The sequence below is a fragment of the Perissodus microlepis genome, chromosome 12, assembly GCF_051167445.1.
Source record: "Perissodus microlepis isolate ML-2025 ecotype Zambia chromosome 12, ASM5116744v1, whole genome shotgun sequence".
In the NCBI taxonomy this organism is placed as follows: domain Eukaryota; kingdom Metazoa; phylum Chordata; class Actinopteri; order Cichliformes; family Cichlidae; genus Perissodus; species Perissodus microlepis.
Window position 1 is genome coordinate 13,913,207 of NC_140472.1, and position 13,769 is coordinate 13,926,975.

Here is a 13,769-nt window from a genome sequence, read left to right on the forward strand (position 1 = left end):
CCAATGCTTAGTGTGCAAAATAGATTTATTTTCATCGGTTAGTGGACTGATTGTTGGTAAAAGAAATAAACACGTTATTATATCTAAGACATACCTTGGTCATCTACAGAAATGTCCAATTTGGGGATTGCACGCTGTCTTAAATTTCATTTCATTTCAATTTAAACTCCGATCACATTCTTACACAACATGTTGACTTTATGCATTCACAAAAATGGCATATTAGATGAATTTTTAAAAATACCTTTTGTTTTGGTTATTTATATATTTTACTTAAATACATTGCTGTTACCTTATTTCATTGGGAATTTTAAACTGTAAATCTGTAAATATATGTATATATATATATATATATTGTGTGTGTGTGTGTATATATATATATATATATATATATATATATATATATATATATATATATATATATATATATATATATATATATTCATGAGAGCAATTGCCGGAGGCACCGGTAGAGTGCGGTGTTACAGGGAGATACCGGATGTGAGCACACAAACCTCAAGAGAAGGAGGAGGCGCTAACGTAGGAGTTTGTTTTATATGAAAACAAAAGTGATTGTAGAATATGTGGTAAGAAGCGGTATGTAACAGTAATTCAATAATCCGTACTAAAGTGTATTCGTATACAGGTACAGATGTGAAAACTGTTTGAGAGCGAGACTTCGCTTTTGTTTTGAAAGCACGCGCCTTTCGGTGCTAGCTACTTGCGTGCTCGTTGATGATGTGTTTAGCCTTTTTTGTTTTATTGTAAGCTTCATCGCCTAAATGCGCCCGCGTGTGTTATTTCGGTGTACACAGGTGACGTGAGGTGTGTGTTTACCCGGGCACGATGACTACTCAGAGAGTGCTTCCTCAGAGCAAAGAGACTCTACTGCAAAACTACAACAAGAGGCTCAAAGATGACATCCGCTCCATTATGGACAACTTCACAGAAATAATCAAGACAGCAAAGGTAACAGACATACTGTCACCTCACTCTTTGTGTATTTTCGTGTTTTTACTACAATCAGAGCTGCTCACAACTCATTTCGTGCCTTGTTACTCGCATTTGAACATCATAATGTGGCAAAGACGACCTGCTGAAGTTCAAAGCGAGCACCAACGAGCACCAGTTCTCTGTGTGAAGGTGCAGTGTTAATGCTTGAAGAATGGCCAGAATATTTTAGGCTAATAGGAAGGCACTGGTAATTAAAATAACCAGTCCCTACAGTCAAGGTATGCAGAAGAGCTACAGCTACAGCAGCAGAAAGTCACACTGGACGGAACTGCTGTCAGCTAAGAGCAGGAAACTGAGGCTACAGTTTGTACATATTCACCAAAACAACATTGTACAAACATTGCCTGGTCGGACTCTCGATTTCTGCCATGACATTTGGATGGTACGGTCAGAAGTTGGTGTAAATACAATACGCCATTATGACGAGTATAATATTCTACCACTTATCTCTTTGTCCAGATTGAGGATGAGACACAGGTATCCCGACCTACTCAGGCAGAGCAGGACCATTATGAGATGCATGTCAGAGCAGCCAACATTGTAAGTACTGCAGAAAACGCCTGACAACACACTCGTATACAACATATTCAGGGCTTTATTGTTATTTATTTCTGTTACCTGTGGGGAAGAAAAAATCCAAAGCTGGTTACATCTGTTTCCAAGAAAGACTCCTTTGAATGAAAGGTTAACATATTATCCATGTAATTTATCATATTACTTTAAACATGTTGATGTGTACACTAGTTCTGTTCTTTTAGCTTTCTGTCGAAGAGTCAGATCTGGGGCTGCACTTTACTGTTGCAGTATCCTTTGTATTGAAATGTTGTAGTTTGTATGTAACTGACGGACGCATTACAGCCCTGTGAATGAATCGGTTTCTACACTTAGCGAAAAATCTTTTCTGTGCAGAAATTGACATTTTAACAAGTCATTGCTATGATCATTTTCAAACCTGCTTCCCCTCTTCTATGTTTCTGTGCCAGGTACGTGCCGGCGAGTCCCTCATGAAGCTGGTCTCTGACCTGAAGCAGTTCCTAATTCTGAACGACTTTCCCTCCGTGAATGACGCCATCAGCCTGCAGAACCAGCAGCTCCGCTCGCTACAGGAAGAGTGCGACAAGAAGCTCATGTCACTCCGTGACGAGATTGCCATCGACCTGTATGAGCTAGAGGAAGAATATTACTCCTCCAGGTATAAATAGGCTCATACTTGCCCCCATCCCTCATCCCATTGCGCCTCTGTCGTCCCATTCCCGGCACCGCTGTTTCACATTTCACCATTTACACTGAGCCCTGGGAAGGGCTTGTGACAGTGTCTAAACTGAGCTTTTCATCAAAATTGTTATAGGTCTTTGTAATGAACCTCATCTCACCACAAGCGCCTTTACATTGTTACTATTTAGTGCGTGCCTTGACCTTTTTAAAAGAAATCATTATAAGAGATGATTAGAGGGAGGTCTTCAGTCTTAAAGTGGCATGCCCTTAAATATCAGCACTTTGGAACCAAAAACAGTAGATTTACTGATTTTACTTCTAATGGTTGGTGCTAGATCAAATCAACTAGAAGAGCCACTATAGTCTGCTGTGATTGGTTGTTTCATGGATAGGTGACTGATGAAGCTCTTGGAAAAGATCTTGTTCATATTTTCATTGTCCCTTGTGATTAGTAGGCGATTGGTTATCACCAGTCTGATTTAAAAACTACCCAATCACAGCAGAGCAACTAGTCACTGCCTAGGAACTAGTCTGCAGCGTCTGATGGCCTAGAGCAGGGGTGGGGGAACTCCACGCCTCAAGGGCTGGTGTCCTGCAGGTTTTAGATGTGCCCTTGATCCAAACAGAGCTGATATAAATGCCTAAATTGCCTCCTCAAAATGTCTTGAAAGTTCTCCAGAGGCCTGGTAATGAACTGATCATTTGATTCGGGTGTGTTGATCCAGGGTAGTATCTAAAATCTGCAGGACACCGGCCCTTGAGGCCTGGAGTTCCCGTCCCCTGGCCTAGAGAGATGTTTACCCAACATTATCTGGTACACAGGAGAGATTCAGCATTTATAAATCTTAGTATTGAGAACTCCTTGTTAATTTATAGTAATAGAAAAAATGAAAAGAATGAACAAAGTTTATTAAAAATCTATCATTTAAAGCACTTGATTTGCTGTTGTATCCATGGATGAATTGTTGAAATTTGCTGGGTACTACAAAGAACACGTATATACACCTAAAGTCCTAAAGCTATATGGATTTATAGATATTTTCTTTTCTGTGTGTAAAAGTATCATTTTAATCCATTTAAGATTATTTATATGTAGTATTTAAGTCAAATAAAGTTGCGATGGCCTTTTGTGTTACATTTTAAGGATGGACTGTGCAGTTAAACACACACGTTTGCTGGTATTTATTTAGAGTTTCCACAATAGATGTTTTTCATTCCGTCCCTAAAATCTAAAAGGTGTAACCTTAACATCAGTGTCAGCCACAGTCGCACGGTGCAGTTGTACATGTTTACCAGTTTTTGCCCGCTGTTCCTAGAGACCCAGGATGATTAAGAAATAAAGTAGAGACAAAATGTTGAAGTAGTTTGTCTTGTTTTCTGTGATCAAGTGTTAAGAGGTGTCACTGAGCTGTTTGCATCATGCCAAATTGGGGTCTGCCATGCTCGGTGCACTTGCTCTGCTTTTCTGATCCATCAGCACTTGTTCTCACCCTTCTGCTGAGCTTAATCAACAGTCATCCCTCTAAATAGTAACACATGAATAAATTGCTGTTTTATGTGTAAGTTGTTTCTGGTGCTTCTGCATAACCTCTGTGCTTCTATCAAATGTGCTTTCACGTGCTCCTCTCAGAGTTGGTTGTGCTTGTTTCTGACCTGCTGCTCTCGTCTGCTCCTCTCTTTCTGTGCTGCACTGATTCTTTGCCTCCTGCTGGTTTCTGCTCTGCAAAGCTACAGTCAGTGGGACAGCACTGACCTGCCTCTGTGCGAGGCCTACCGCCGTCGAGACAGTTGGGCCTCCGCGAACAGCAGCAACAGTTCTATGCACGGGGAGCACGAGGACGTGGACGGGCCTCCATCTCAGGAGACGAACCCCCAGCACCACCTTAACGGACACGGGACCGCCTCCGTAGAGAAACCGTGAGGAGGAAAGGGGGACACCTGTCGGTTTTCTTTTGCCCAGTTTGGATCAGTTTGTTTCAGTTATAGCTTGTGAACCGTTGTTTGACTTGCTACTTTTTTGTATCGAGGACTTTAAAACTGGACTTAAACTTTGCAATGAATGGTTTCTTTTGGATTAACACATCACAAAAATAAGAGACTGTTGTATTAAACCACCTAAAATGCTTGTGTTGAGTGGTAGGCACTTAAGTGCAACTGCTGCTTTCCAAGATCTGCATCAAGCTTAGTTACAAACTAGAAGATATATTTGATAAAGAACTCCACTGTAAAAAGTCTAGACTTGAATCACGTTCAGTAAAACTAAAAGAAAATGAAGACAACTTTAAACTCACCTTTGAAACTCAAGTACTTTTTTATATTCCTGTGTTAGACTTTGCATTAAATGTATTTTATTTTTTTTTAAGAATGGCATTGGTTTACTTTTGTCTGTTTAATTTAACTGCACATCAGATTAAATCAAATATTACAATATTTTTGGTTCTTTTTTTTTTTTTTTTTTTTTCTGAAATCTTTAAACACAAATCTACAGCTAAACATGTAACAGTGGACACTTAAAAAGGGAAAAGTCACTGATTTAAAAAAAAAAAAAAAATCCTGACCAATTTAAGACCAGAATCTGCATCCTTAACGTATTCCTGTCTTTTAAACTTAAGACAATCCTGAGCAAAAGAAATCATCTGAGACATTAACAACTGTACTGTATACGAACAGCAGGAGCTATATACAATAATTACACGGTGTGGCCCTGATGTTAGAGCTATGCCATCAAAAGCCGTTTGGGATCCTCAAATGATTTATGGTCCAATCTTGAGTTTAAAATGGTTTTATATATATCCACATCAATATCGTCGATTCATCTTCTTGAACTTCTCATAGTGGTAGTCATCTGTAGCCTTCTCATTGTTTGGACGTTTGCGGTAGTTTGGTGGTGACGGAGCTGTGGAAGAACAAATAAGTTAGAAATCAGATTAAAGGTTTCAAAAAGATTTTGAATAAATCCCCACACAGACACACAAGCAAATGGGGGATGCCATTGAAAGTAAATTAAATGCAATGATTGTAATACAGTTTGTATCTAGCTTGGATAAAAAGAAGAAAATCCTGAAACTGAGAAATATTATTTTTGGAAATGCACAAGTGACAGTGACTTAAAACAAGAGTTTCACATTCTGAAAGGTCTGGCCCTCAGGACAGTTTTCAACTTAGACTTTATTCAATTTTGAGTTGGCAATGTTTTTGAAGTGTTTGAGTCTATGCAGTCATTCCTACTACAGATTCATGCCTGTTTTTAATTTACTGCTTCATGAGGGTCTCAAGGTCACAGCCTTCTCCCTTCGTGTGCAGCGATTTCTCTTGATTCTGTGAAATTATTGTCATTATGAGTAGAGATGGCACGATACCACTTTTTAATGTCCGATACCGATTCCGATATCATAAATTTGGATATCTGCCGATACCGATATGAATCCGATATAGCGTATTTTGTAATCAATAAAACTGTTTTTTATAAATATCTTGCTGCATTTTGTATAAGTTCATACTCAAGTTTTAAAAAAAGACACTGAAGCTATTCTGTTATACCTGTATGCAAAAAATACACTCCACCCAAAACATTTTATAGTTCAGCAACACTGATCAATCTAATAAATTTAAACCTACACCATCCTCCCTATTCTGGTATTTTAAAGAGTACTTACCTACCTAACTAATAGGGTTACCAACTCCCAGCAAAAATATTAGGGAACCACCCCCCCTCCCTTAATCGATGTAATCAACTTTAATTTAATGCAAGTGTAAAACAAATGCACAATAATCAATTATTTTTCTACAATATTTAAATAGATTCAACATCTTTCTTCAACAGAATTGCAGACTGCACAGATGGTACCTTCCCAAAGGAAAAAGTACTATAGCTTACTAGGGTATATATTAGACCTAATAGTTACTATATACGATAATGGATTTCTATACATTTAATCAGGTGACCACTTTTGTTGTAAGATTCAGATAATTATTTATTCAAAGTTTTTAAATGACATAACAAAGAAAAATATTTCTTTGCGCCCCCCTTTCCTTGTTAATGCCCAACAGGTCTCACAGACAATAACCGCTCTATCACGTGACATATACTGCTCCGACGCACCGAGCTGGGTTACGCCAAGTAGCGCGTTTTGTGAGGTGATTTTGTGATACTTCGGATCGGATTACATTTTTTATTTCTCTCCGATATCTGATCCAGTAATTTAGGTCAGTATCGGACCGATACCGATACGTAATATCAGATCGGTCCATCTCTAATTATGAGATGATAAAATCTCCAAATTGCTAAGATAATTTTCAGAAAACTTGACCTCTGACCTTGATCTCAAAGTCACAAAGCCGAGTGTCCATACTGCCTGCTCGCCGGGGTGATTCCACCCACCCATTTTCTTTTGTTTATCCAACTGTTATAGAACTATTTCTGTGTACTGAGCATTGAGCGTATCTGTAGTCTCTTACCCTCTGGACCTGGTTTCTCTGTGTCGCCCACACGCAGCGGTCTTGCTTTGGGTTCTTCTTTGTGTCTGTGGTGTCTCTGCGGTGCATTTGCATCCTCATGATAGACTGAAAGAAAAAGTCAGCTTGATCAGTATAATCCGCTTTAATTTAGGTGTGGAATATCTCGCTCTCTTCAGATTACTTACATCGATTGTGTTGGACGTAGTTAACAGCGATGTTCGTGGGTACAAATGATGTGCCATGGTCTTTTTTCTTGTTTCTTTGTTCTGCCAAAAGCTTTGCTTTTGCCTCCTCTGTCTGGATAATGTTCTTTATCTTTGCACTAGAAAAGAAATTACATACACAAGTTGCATTAGTAAAGCTACAAGTAAAAAGCAGCATTCGTTCGTGCCATATCTCATGCAAAAATGCAGTTTTAGTCAAAAGACTCCTCTTGCTGAGTCTAAAATAAGTGTAGATGATTACTAGAATATTCTCGGTACATACTCAATGCCAAGATCAACTTCAGGGATGCCACTCAGCATCTGATTAGACAACATCTCCTCTGTCTTCTTGGCAGAATTGACTCGGATGTTCTCGGGCAGCTCGTACAGGTGGTCCTCTGGATTCTTCACTTTAACTTTATGCTCCTCAGCCTCCACCAGGCCCTTCTTCTTTTTTAGTTCCGTCTCAATATATTTCATCCTGTGAGGATAAATTTATGATAAAACCATGTTGTAAACAAGTGTGAGGGTATCTCAAATTGTGTCCTAAATGCTGGGGATTTGAAATGTCTCTTCTAAGTAATCTGTGCTATATCTAACTAAAGTGGAGGGAAAAGAATCAGACATTGGGACAACAAAAAAGAAAAAAAGCACACATACATATCTGCATCCTCGTCTCTTCTGTTTGTCTCGGCTGAAAAAGACGTCCCCAGGTTGAGGTCTGTCTCATCTTCTGTCCTGAATACATAACATGAAATGATGACATATCAATGCACAGCGTAGAGCAATTATGCTAAAAATAGTTAAAAACTCACTTACATGTCTCTATTCCTGTCTTTCACTTTCTTCATGTCAACAATTCCCCCAGTCTTCAGTTTAAATGGGTCATTCTGTGAGGAATAATCAAAATAATTTTAATAAACGTAAGTTCAAAAAACAAAACACCTTGGTTAATGAAGCTATATTACAATTTAAAAAATATATATATATATATATATATATATATTACAAAACTGACTACCTACCTCAATTTCAGCCTCTGGTGGAAGTTTTTCTCCAACCAACAAGGCGGTCACACTAAATAAAAGAAATATAAAAAAAAAAAAACTGTGATTCGGTATTTAACTGCTCAAACCACAGACTGTAAAACTTCATGTAAAGTAACTGGATGAAACGTGTTTGTGGTTTGATTTATTCACGTTACCTGATTCCGGTCTGTCGTTTGCGCAGACTCTGTAGCTCTTTAGCCTCTTCTACCTTATGTCTAAACATCCATGAAACACAAACGATTGCAAACACATTACCTGGGAAGCTTATATGAAATGCGACAACAAACTATCTGCGTTTAGCGATTAGCATTAGCATGCATAGCATTACTCTAAACGGCTTTTTTTATTCCTGTGGTTAAACGGGTGGCTCTACCTGACTTCTTCGGTGGTCTCATCCTCCTCCACATCGGACGAGTCCCTTCTCCTTCTAAAATTTTTGCCACACGGCATTTTTTTTTTTAGATACAACACAAAATTATTTCAGAGTTTTCTAGAAGCTGGACTTGAGTGTAGCTGCTGCTAGGATAAGAGGGGGGACGAACAAATGTACAATAATAGTGCGTCACGTCCCCTTATTTACCACGCCACTTCCGTTGTGTTTAGATAACCATAACAAACATGGCGACTTACAGGCAGGTCGGCAGATTGTTGGGTATTTCAGCAAGACTTTCTCGTCTGTAAGTTGTTTTGTATTTATCTATATCTGCATTGTTTTCTGTTTTTGCTTTATTTCATGTGTGCATGAATGTGTCGGCATGTTAAGCATCAGGGTCAGGCAGGCTAACGGTAGCACGCTGGCTAAACGGCGGAGTGACGCAGTCAGCTACAGAGCAGGGAGGTGTGGGGATGTTTTACTGCTTTAAACGTCTCCACCATACAGCCGCTTATTAACACCTTAAAGTCGTCAGTATCAACCACAACAAACCTTTGCAAACTTAAAAAAAAGTTTTTTTGTTTTTGTTGCATAAGTGCTAAAACTTTAGCCCGATTCTAATCTGCTTTTTCTGGATTATCCTGAGTTGTACACAGGGACACCGTTACTCTCGACAGTTCATATCCATAAGTTATTGCAGTTATTATAGTTAACAAAAATATTACAGGTTTTAGTATCGTTTAGCTTGGTTTTAAAAAAAAAATTAAACTGCCTTATCAGGCTTTCGTAGATATATTTATTTACACCTAAGAAGTTTATAACTGCACTGATTTTACTAAATCTTGCCTCCGACATATGCCCTTAATTCAATAAGTGATAAAAACAAAAAAAACAAAACAATCTGCACTCACTCTGTAAACTAACTCAAACTAAACTGGATTAAAACATCAAAACAAAATATAAATAACAATTAATTACAAAAGGCAAAACTAAAATAACTTTCCATAAGAGACAATATCTCACAATTACTCTGTTTCTGCTGGTGTTTCTACGGTCTTATACACTCAGACACGTCATTACAAACGTCTTTCTAGTACTGGGTTGGACCCCCTTTGCCTTAAGAACTGCCTCAATTCTTCATGACATGACCAAAATGGTTGAGGAGTTAAGGCAATGTGAAGTTCACTTGGTAAAATTTAGGCCCTTTTTTTTGTTTGTTTGTTTGTTTTTTACCTTGTGAATTTCCTGTGCTACCATGATAAATTAAGTATCCCATGAAGCCTGTTTTCTCCTTCTTCTGGAACCATTTGAATTATGTCTTTAGCAAAAACGGAAACAGTTACTGTCATTTAAAGAGCACTTGTAAATAAAGGGTTAAAGAAGCAAGCCATTATAACCACTTTCACAAAGGGATGTACATGGTGAGCAGCATGTCATTCCACGTATTCCCAATTTATCCTCAGATGGAAATAAGGGGCTCAAAGTATACTAAGAAAAAAATCTGCACGATTGCTACACTACCTGAAGCCTAAACCATTGATACAAGGCAGGATGGAGCCATGACAAATCTGACCGTACTATCCAAACATCGCTGCAGAAATTGAAATTCATCCCGAATGTACATATCAACTGTAATCTTTTTCTTTTCTTTTTGTTTATATGTATTAAAGAAAAATTCTTAATAAAAAGACATTGTTTAAAAAAAGAAATTGAAATTCATGAGACCAGGCAACGATTTTGCAGTGCTCCATTTTCCAATTTTTGGTTTACCTGTGTAAATAGTATCCTGTTTCCTGTTCTTAGCAGACAGGAGTGCCACACAGTGTGGTATTCTGCTGCTGTAGCCCATCTGTTTCAAGCTTCAATGTGTCTTGCATTTGGATAAGCTCTTCTGTTGTAATAAGTTGTTATTTGCGTTTGAATTTGTATCAGGTTCATTCTCATTTGACCTCTGACCTTAACAATGTGCTTTAGCCCAGAGAACCATTGTTCACCAGATATTTTCTCTCTTTATGACAATTCCCTTTAAACACTGAAGATGGTTGTTTGGGAAAATCCCAGCAGATCAGCAGGTTCAGGCAACTCTAACGCCAAATAAAAGTATCAGGCAGATTTCTGCTGTTGTCCACTTTCCTTGCATATCATATACAGTGCCATTTTTGCCTGTAATTGTACAGTGTATGTCTGTGTTTTCTATTTTGTAATTCAAATGTCTTATAAAAAATAAATTTTTAGTTATCGGTGAAATGATACAGACAGTTTGGATACAGACAGTTCTTTCTCCTTGGCTAAAGTAAGACAAATACTGATTGCACAGTGTAACGTTTTAAGCTCTTCATGACCCCTTTGGTTGTTTTACGTGTTGCCTTATGCAACAGTTTGTAATACTCCTGCTACAAATGATTAGTTGTACAAACACTGTGCACCAAATCATTTTAGTGGATTAGTCTCACCACACCTTCATGTTTTGAAATCATTACTTCACTGCTCCAGAGAGGAAGGCATTAGATGAAGTGGGCTGGCACGGATGCTTGACATTTTGATTTCTAACACCATTCATTTATCAGTGTGAGCTGCGTTGTATTAAATTTCTTAATCTGCTGCATTTTTCAGTCTTGCTGTCAGTGGGTTTCAGAGCACTGGATTACACTTGCCTTCACATACCACAGGAGTTTCAAACAGATGGCCCTCAAACCCCATCTGGATTGTTCCTGGTTTGTATTCATAATAATCACATGTGTAACATTGAATGTGTTAATACTGGAGTGATTGTCTTGAACCCAATAGATGCAGCTGCTGTTTGAGCAGGACACGTGACATTAGCCTTGCAGTTCAATAAAGTAAAGAGTTGCTGCACAAAATAAGGACACCATCTAATGAAAAAAGGTGATTTATGTTGCATTCTTCTTCTTTGTGTTTTTTCTCTTCCCAGGAAGGACCATGTTTGTGCAGACGCAGGACACACCAAATCCAAACAGCATGAAGTTCCTGCCTGGCCGGACAGTTCTTGAAACAGGAACTATGAATTTTGCAGGCCCTCGTGAGGCACACTGCTCACCTTTAGCCAGGTATGTGAGATTACTGGTCTGAGAGAAATGCCTGATGTCAAACAGTCATCTTAGCATAGCAGATGTAGGTAGATGAGTTTTAATACATGCGGTTAGTGCGGTGGACAGTGCACACGACAGGTGAAATAACTGACTGGGTGGAGTGGATGGAGATGAGTGTCAGGGGTGATTTGTGACAGAGGAAAAGCAGCAAGAGTGAATGAGACATTTTACAAGATAGTAGTGAGACCTGCTATGATGTATAATTTGGAGACAGTGACCCTGACAAAAAACAAACAAACAAAAAAATAGAGATGACAGAGTTGAAGATGCTAAATATTTTATTTAGAGTGATCAGGATGGACAGGATCAGAATGAGCATGTCAGAGGGACAGCTCAGGTTGAGCAGTTTAAACACAAAGTTGGAGAGCCAGGCAAGGCTGAGATGGTCTGTGCAGAGAAGGGTTAGGGAAGTGAGATGTGCAGAGAAGTGATGGTGGATATGCTGCACAAAGGGTGTTGAATATACAGCTTCCAGGCAGGAGGAAAATAGGTGGACCTCCAGAGAAGGTTGGTGGATGTCATGTAGGAGGACATTAGTGTGACAGTGGAGAACGATGGAGATGGAGTGAAGGAGGCAGATGATCCACTGTGGCAAAAACTAAAAGGAGCAGCCAGAAGAAGAATGGATTAATAGTTTGACTTCTGCTAGTCACATGACAAGATTGATTTACCAGTACATGCCTTGTTGGTAGGGCAGTAACCAAGACAACATTTATTCTTACCAAATATAAAAAAGGTGTAACCTCTGATACGCACAGAAACAGTAGACCTCTCTTCTCACAGCCCAGCACGCTGCTGATTCACATCCTCAGTGTAACACTTTTACCTCTACTTGATCTGGATGACACTGCGGTGCCACAATTTTGAACAGAAATATTATTTTCTAATTCTATTCCCATTAAAATATTATGTTAATAAATGTGACTGATACCTGCACACAATTTGCACGTCTATATGTGTGTATTTATTTGTTACAATCATTGCACAACCTTCTGTATTAAGTGTAAGATGAATCTTTAAGTGTGGCGTAATAAAACCTCAGTGATTGTCTTCAGGCAGCTTTTTAGGATCGATGGAGTCAAGAGTGTGTTCCTGGGCCCTGACTTTATTACCATCACAAAGGTAAAGCCATGCCCAGTTTGTAAGAATTGGCACTGGCACAGCTTGGCATACCACAACTAAGGGTATGGTTGGTTTCTCATCCTTCTTCGTTTAGGCTGACCCAAATTTGGAATGGAAGGTAATTAAGCCTGATGTGTTTGCTACCATTATGGACTTTTTTACCTCCGGGCTTCCTGTTGTAAACGAGGACAGCCAGCCAAGCCCAGATACAGGTATGGTTTTCAAACAGCTGTGGTCTACCCATTATCAAAACATCGACTTAGACAGAAATAACAAGCTGCTTTGAATGCTGAGGAACAACAATCTCTGCCTCTCCTTTCAGCACCGTCAGACGACGACGACGAGGTAGTTGCTATGATTAAAGAACTACTAGAGACTCGAATAAGGTAACTACTCATGAAGGTGCACTATGACCTCAGGGCCTGTTGCTTCCTATGCTTTTTGGGTTTTTTGCCTAATACAAGTCAATGTTCTCACTCCATCAGGCCAACTGTGCAAGAGGACGGGGGAGATGTTCTATACCACGGATTTGAAGATGGCATTGTTAAACTGAAGCTGCAGGGCTCTTGCACCAGTTGCCCCAGTTCAATTGTGACTTTGAAGAGTGGCATCCAAAACATGCTACAGTTTTATGTACCTGAGGTTGAATCGGTGGAACAGGTTTGTTGTCTTTCTCTCATTTGATTTTAGGACACTGTTAATTTTTAAGATGTTAATCCTGACATCTTGATTTATATTTCATGTTCAGCACTTGAGCTGTAAAGAGCTTTTATGCGTGTCTTCCAGGTGAAGGAGGAGGAGGAGGCTGCTCAAGTCTGAACCACTGAAATCATACACATTCCTGTCTCTACCAGCTACCGACTTTAATGCAAGCAATAGTAGCAATAAAATGTGTTTGATAGCACAGCTGTGTGAAAGAAACAGTCACCATTATCAATTCAGATGTAATCTCGTATGTGTTGTTTCCCAGCTGTTTGTTTTGTTTTTTGTTTGTTTTTTTTGGTACAGTGACAGTATTTAACAAGAATAGCCCAGTCACAGGAACAGCTGACTGGAATAATTTATTACTCCACATCTGTCAAGCAAGAAAAGCAGCCTTTTAGTTTTAAAATCAGTATATTGTATGTGTATAAATAAAGTTTGTTATAATATTTTGTGACCATTTGTCTGCTTTGTTGTACATAAGTGTTCCAACTAGTGGCCCAGTTGAAGATGCTCAGATTTC

At 38.9% G+C, this 13,769-nt stretch overlaps 3 protein-coding genes across 5 annotated transcripts; 2 read left to right on the top strand and 1 right to left on the bottom strand.

The window, feature by feature from the left end:
* Positions 1–455: 455 nt before the first annotated feature.
* Positions 456–4,659, top strand: med22 (mediator complex subunit 22). 3 transcript variants are annotated; one of them, XM_084947533.1, is made up of 5 exons: positions 456–540; positions 816–969; positions 1,474–1,554; positions 1,998–2,206; positions 3,958–4,659. In XM_084947533.1, the coding sequence occupies exons 2-5, from the start codon at positions 847–849 to the stop codon at positions 4,148–4,150; spliced, it is 606 nt and encodes a 201-aa protein (XP_084803659.1). In that variant the 5' UTR covers positions 456–540; positions 816–846; the 3' UTR covers positions 4,151–4,659. The 3 variants fall into 3 exon arrangements, with proteins under 3 accessions (XP_084803659.1, XP_084803656.1, XP_084803658.1); XM_084947530.1 differs by having other exon boundaries at positions 469–597; XM_084947532.1 differs by having other exon boundaries at positions 476–587.
* On the bottom strand, positions 4,604–8,480 carry c12h9orf78 (chromosome 12 C9orf78 homolog). Its single transcript, XM_084947528.1, has 9 exons — positions 8,313–8,480; positions 8,095–8,154; positions 7,916–7,967; positions 7,710–7,780; positions 7,551–7,628; positions 7,174–7,371; positions 6,873–7,009; positions 6,688–6,792; positions 4,604–5,125 (listed from the first exon to the last, which is right to left on the bottom strand). The coding sequence occupies exons 1-9, from the start codon at positions 8,387–8,389 to the stop codon at positions 5,028–5,030; spliced, it is 876 nt and encodes a 291-aa protein (XP_084803654.1). The 5' UTR covers positions 8,390–8,480; the 3' UTR covers positions 4,604–5,027.
* A 6-nt stretch (positions 8,481–8,486) lies between these two features.
* nfu1 (NFU1 iron-sulfur cluster scaffold homolog (S. cerevisiae)) lies at positions 8,487–13,695 on the top strand. Its single transcript, XM_084947529.1, has 8 exons — positions 8,487–8,616; positions 10,926–11,026; positions 11,245–11,380; positions 12,478–12,544; positions 12,639–12,756; positions 12,867–12,930; positions 13,030–13,204; positions 13,331–13,695. The coding sequence occupies exons 1-8, from the start codon at positions 8,558–8,560 to the stop codon at positions 13,361–13,363; spliced, it is 753 nt and encodes a 250-aa protein (XP_084803655.1). The 5' UTR covers positions 8,487–8,557; the 3' UTR covers positions 13,364–13,695.
* Positions 13,696–13,769: the final 74 nt, after the last annotated feature.

What these genes read in the sequence shown, in the direction of transcription:
- c12h9orf78 (XM_084947528.1), bottom strand. Translation starts at nt 8,389, where the DNA reads ATGCCGTGTGGCAAAAATTTTAGAAGGAGAAGGGACTCGTCCGATGTG. An exon ending in CTACGTCCAACACAATCGAT is followed by an intron (nt 6,793 to 6,872) that starts GTAAGTAATCTG and finishes TTTTTCTTTCAG; the next exon opens with TCTATCATGAGGATGCAAAT. An exon ending in AGAGAAACCAGGTCCAGAGG is followed by an intron (nt 5,126 to 6,687) that starts GTAAGAGACTAC and finishes GTTCTTCCACAG; the next exon opens with CTCCGTCACCACCAAACTAC.
- nfu1 (XM_084947529.1), top strand. Translation starts at nt 8,558, where the DNA reads ATGGCGACTTACAGGCAGGTCGGCAGATTGTTGGGTATTTCAGCAAGA. An exon ending in TCAGCAAGACTTTCTCGTCT is followed by an intron (nt 8,617 to 10,925) that starts GTAAGTTGTTTT and finishes TGCATTTTTCAG; the next exon opens with TCTTGCTGTCAGTGGGTTTC. An exon ending in CCCCATCTGGATTGTTCCTG is followed by an intron (nt 11,027 to 11,244) that starts GTTTGTATTCAT and finishes TTCTCTTCCCAG; the next exon opens with GAAGGACCATGTTTGTGCAG.
- med22 (XM_084947533.1), top strand. Translation starts at nt 847, where the DNA reads ATGACTACTCAGAGAGTGCTTCCTCAGAGCAAAGAGACTCTACTGCAA. An exon ending in AAATAATCAAGACAGCAAAG is followed by an intron (nt 970 to 1,473) that starts GTAACAGACATA and finishes CTCTTTGTCCAG; the next exon opens with ATTGAGGATGAGACACAGGT. An exon ending in ATGTCAGAGCAGCCAACATT is followed by an intron (nt 1,555 to 1,997) that starts GTAAGTACTGCA and finishes TTTCTGTGCCAG; the next exon opens with GTACGTGCCGGCGAGTCCCT.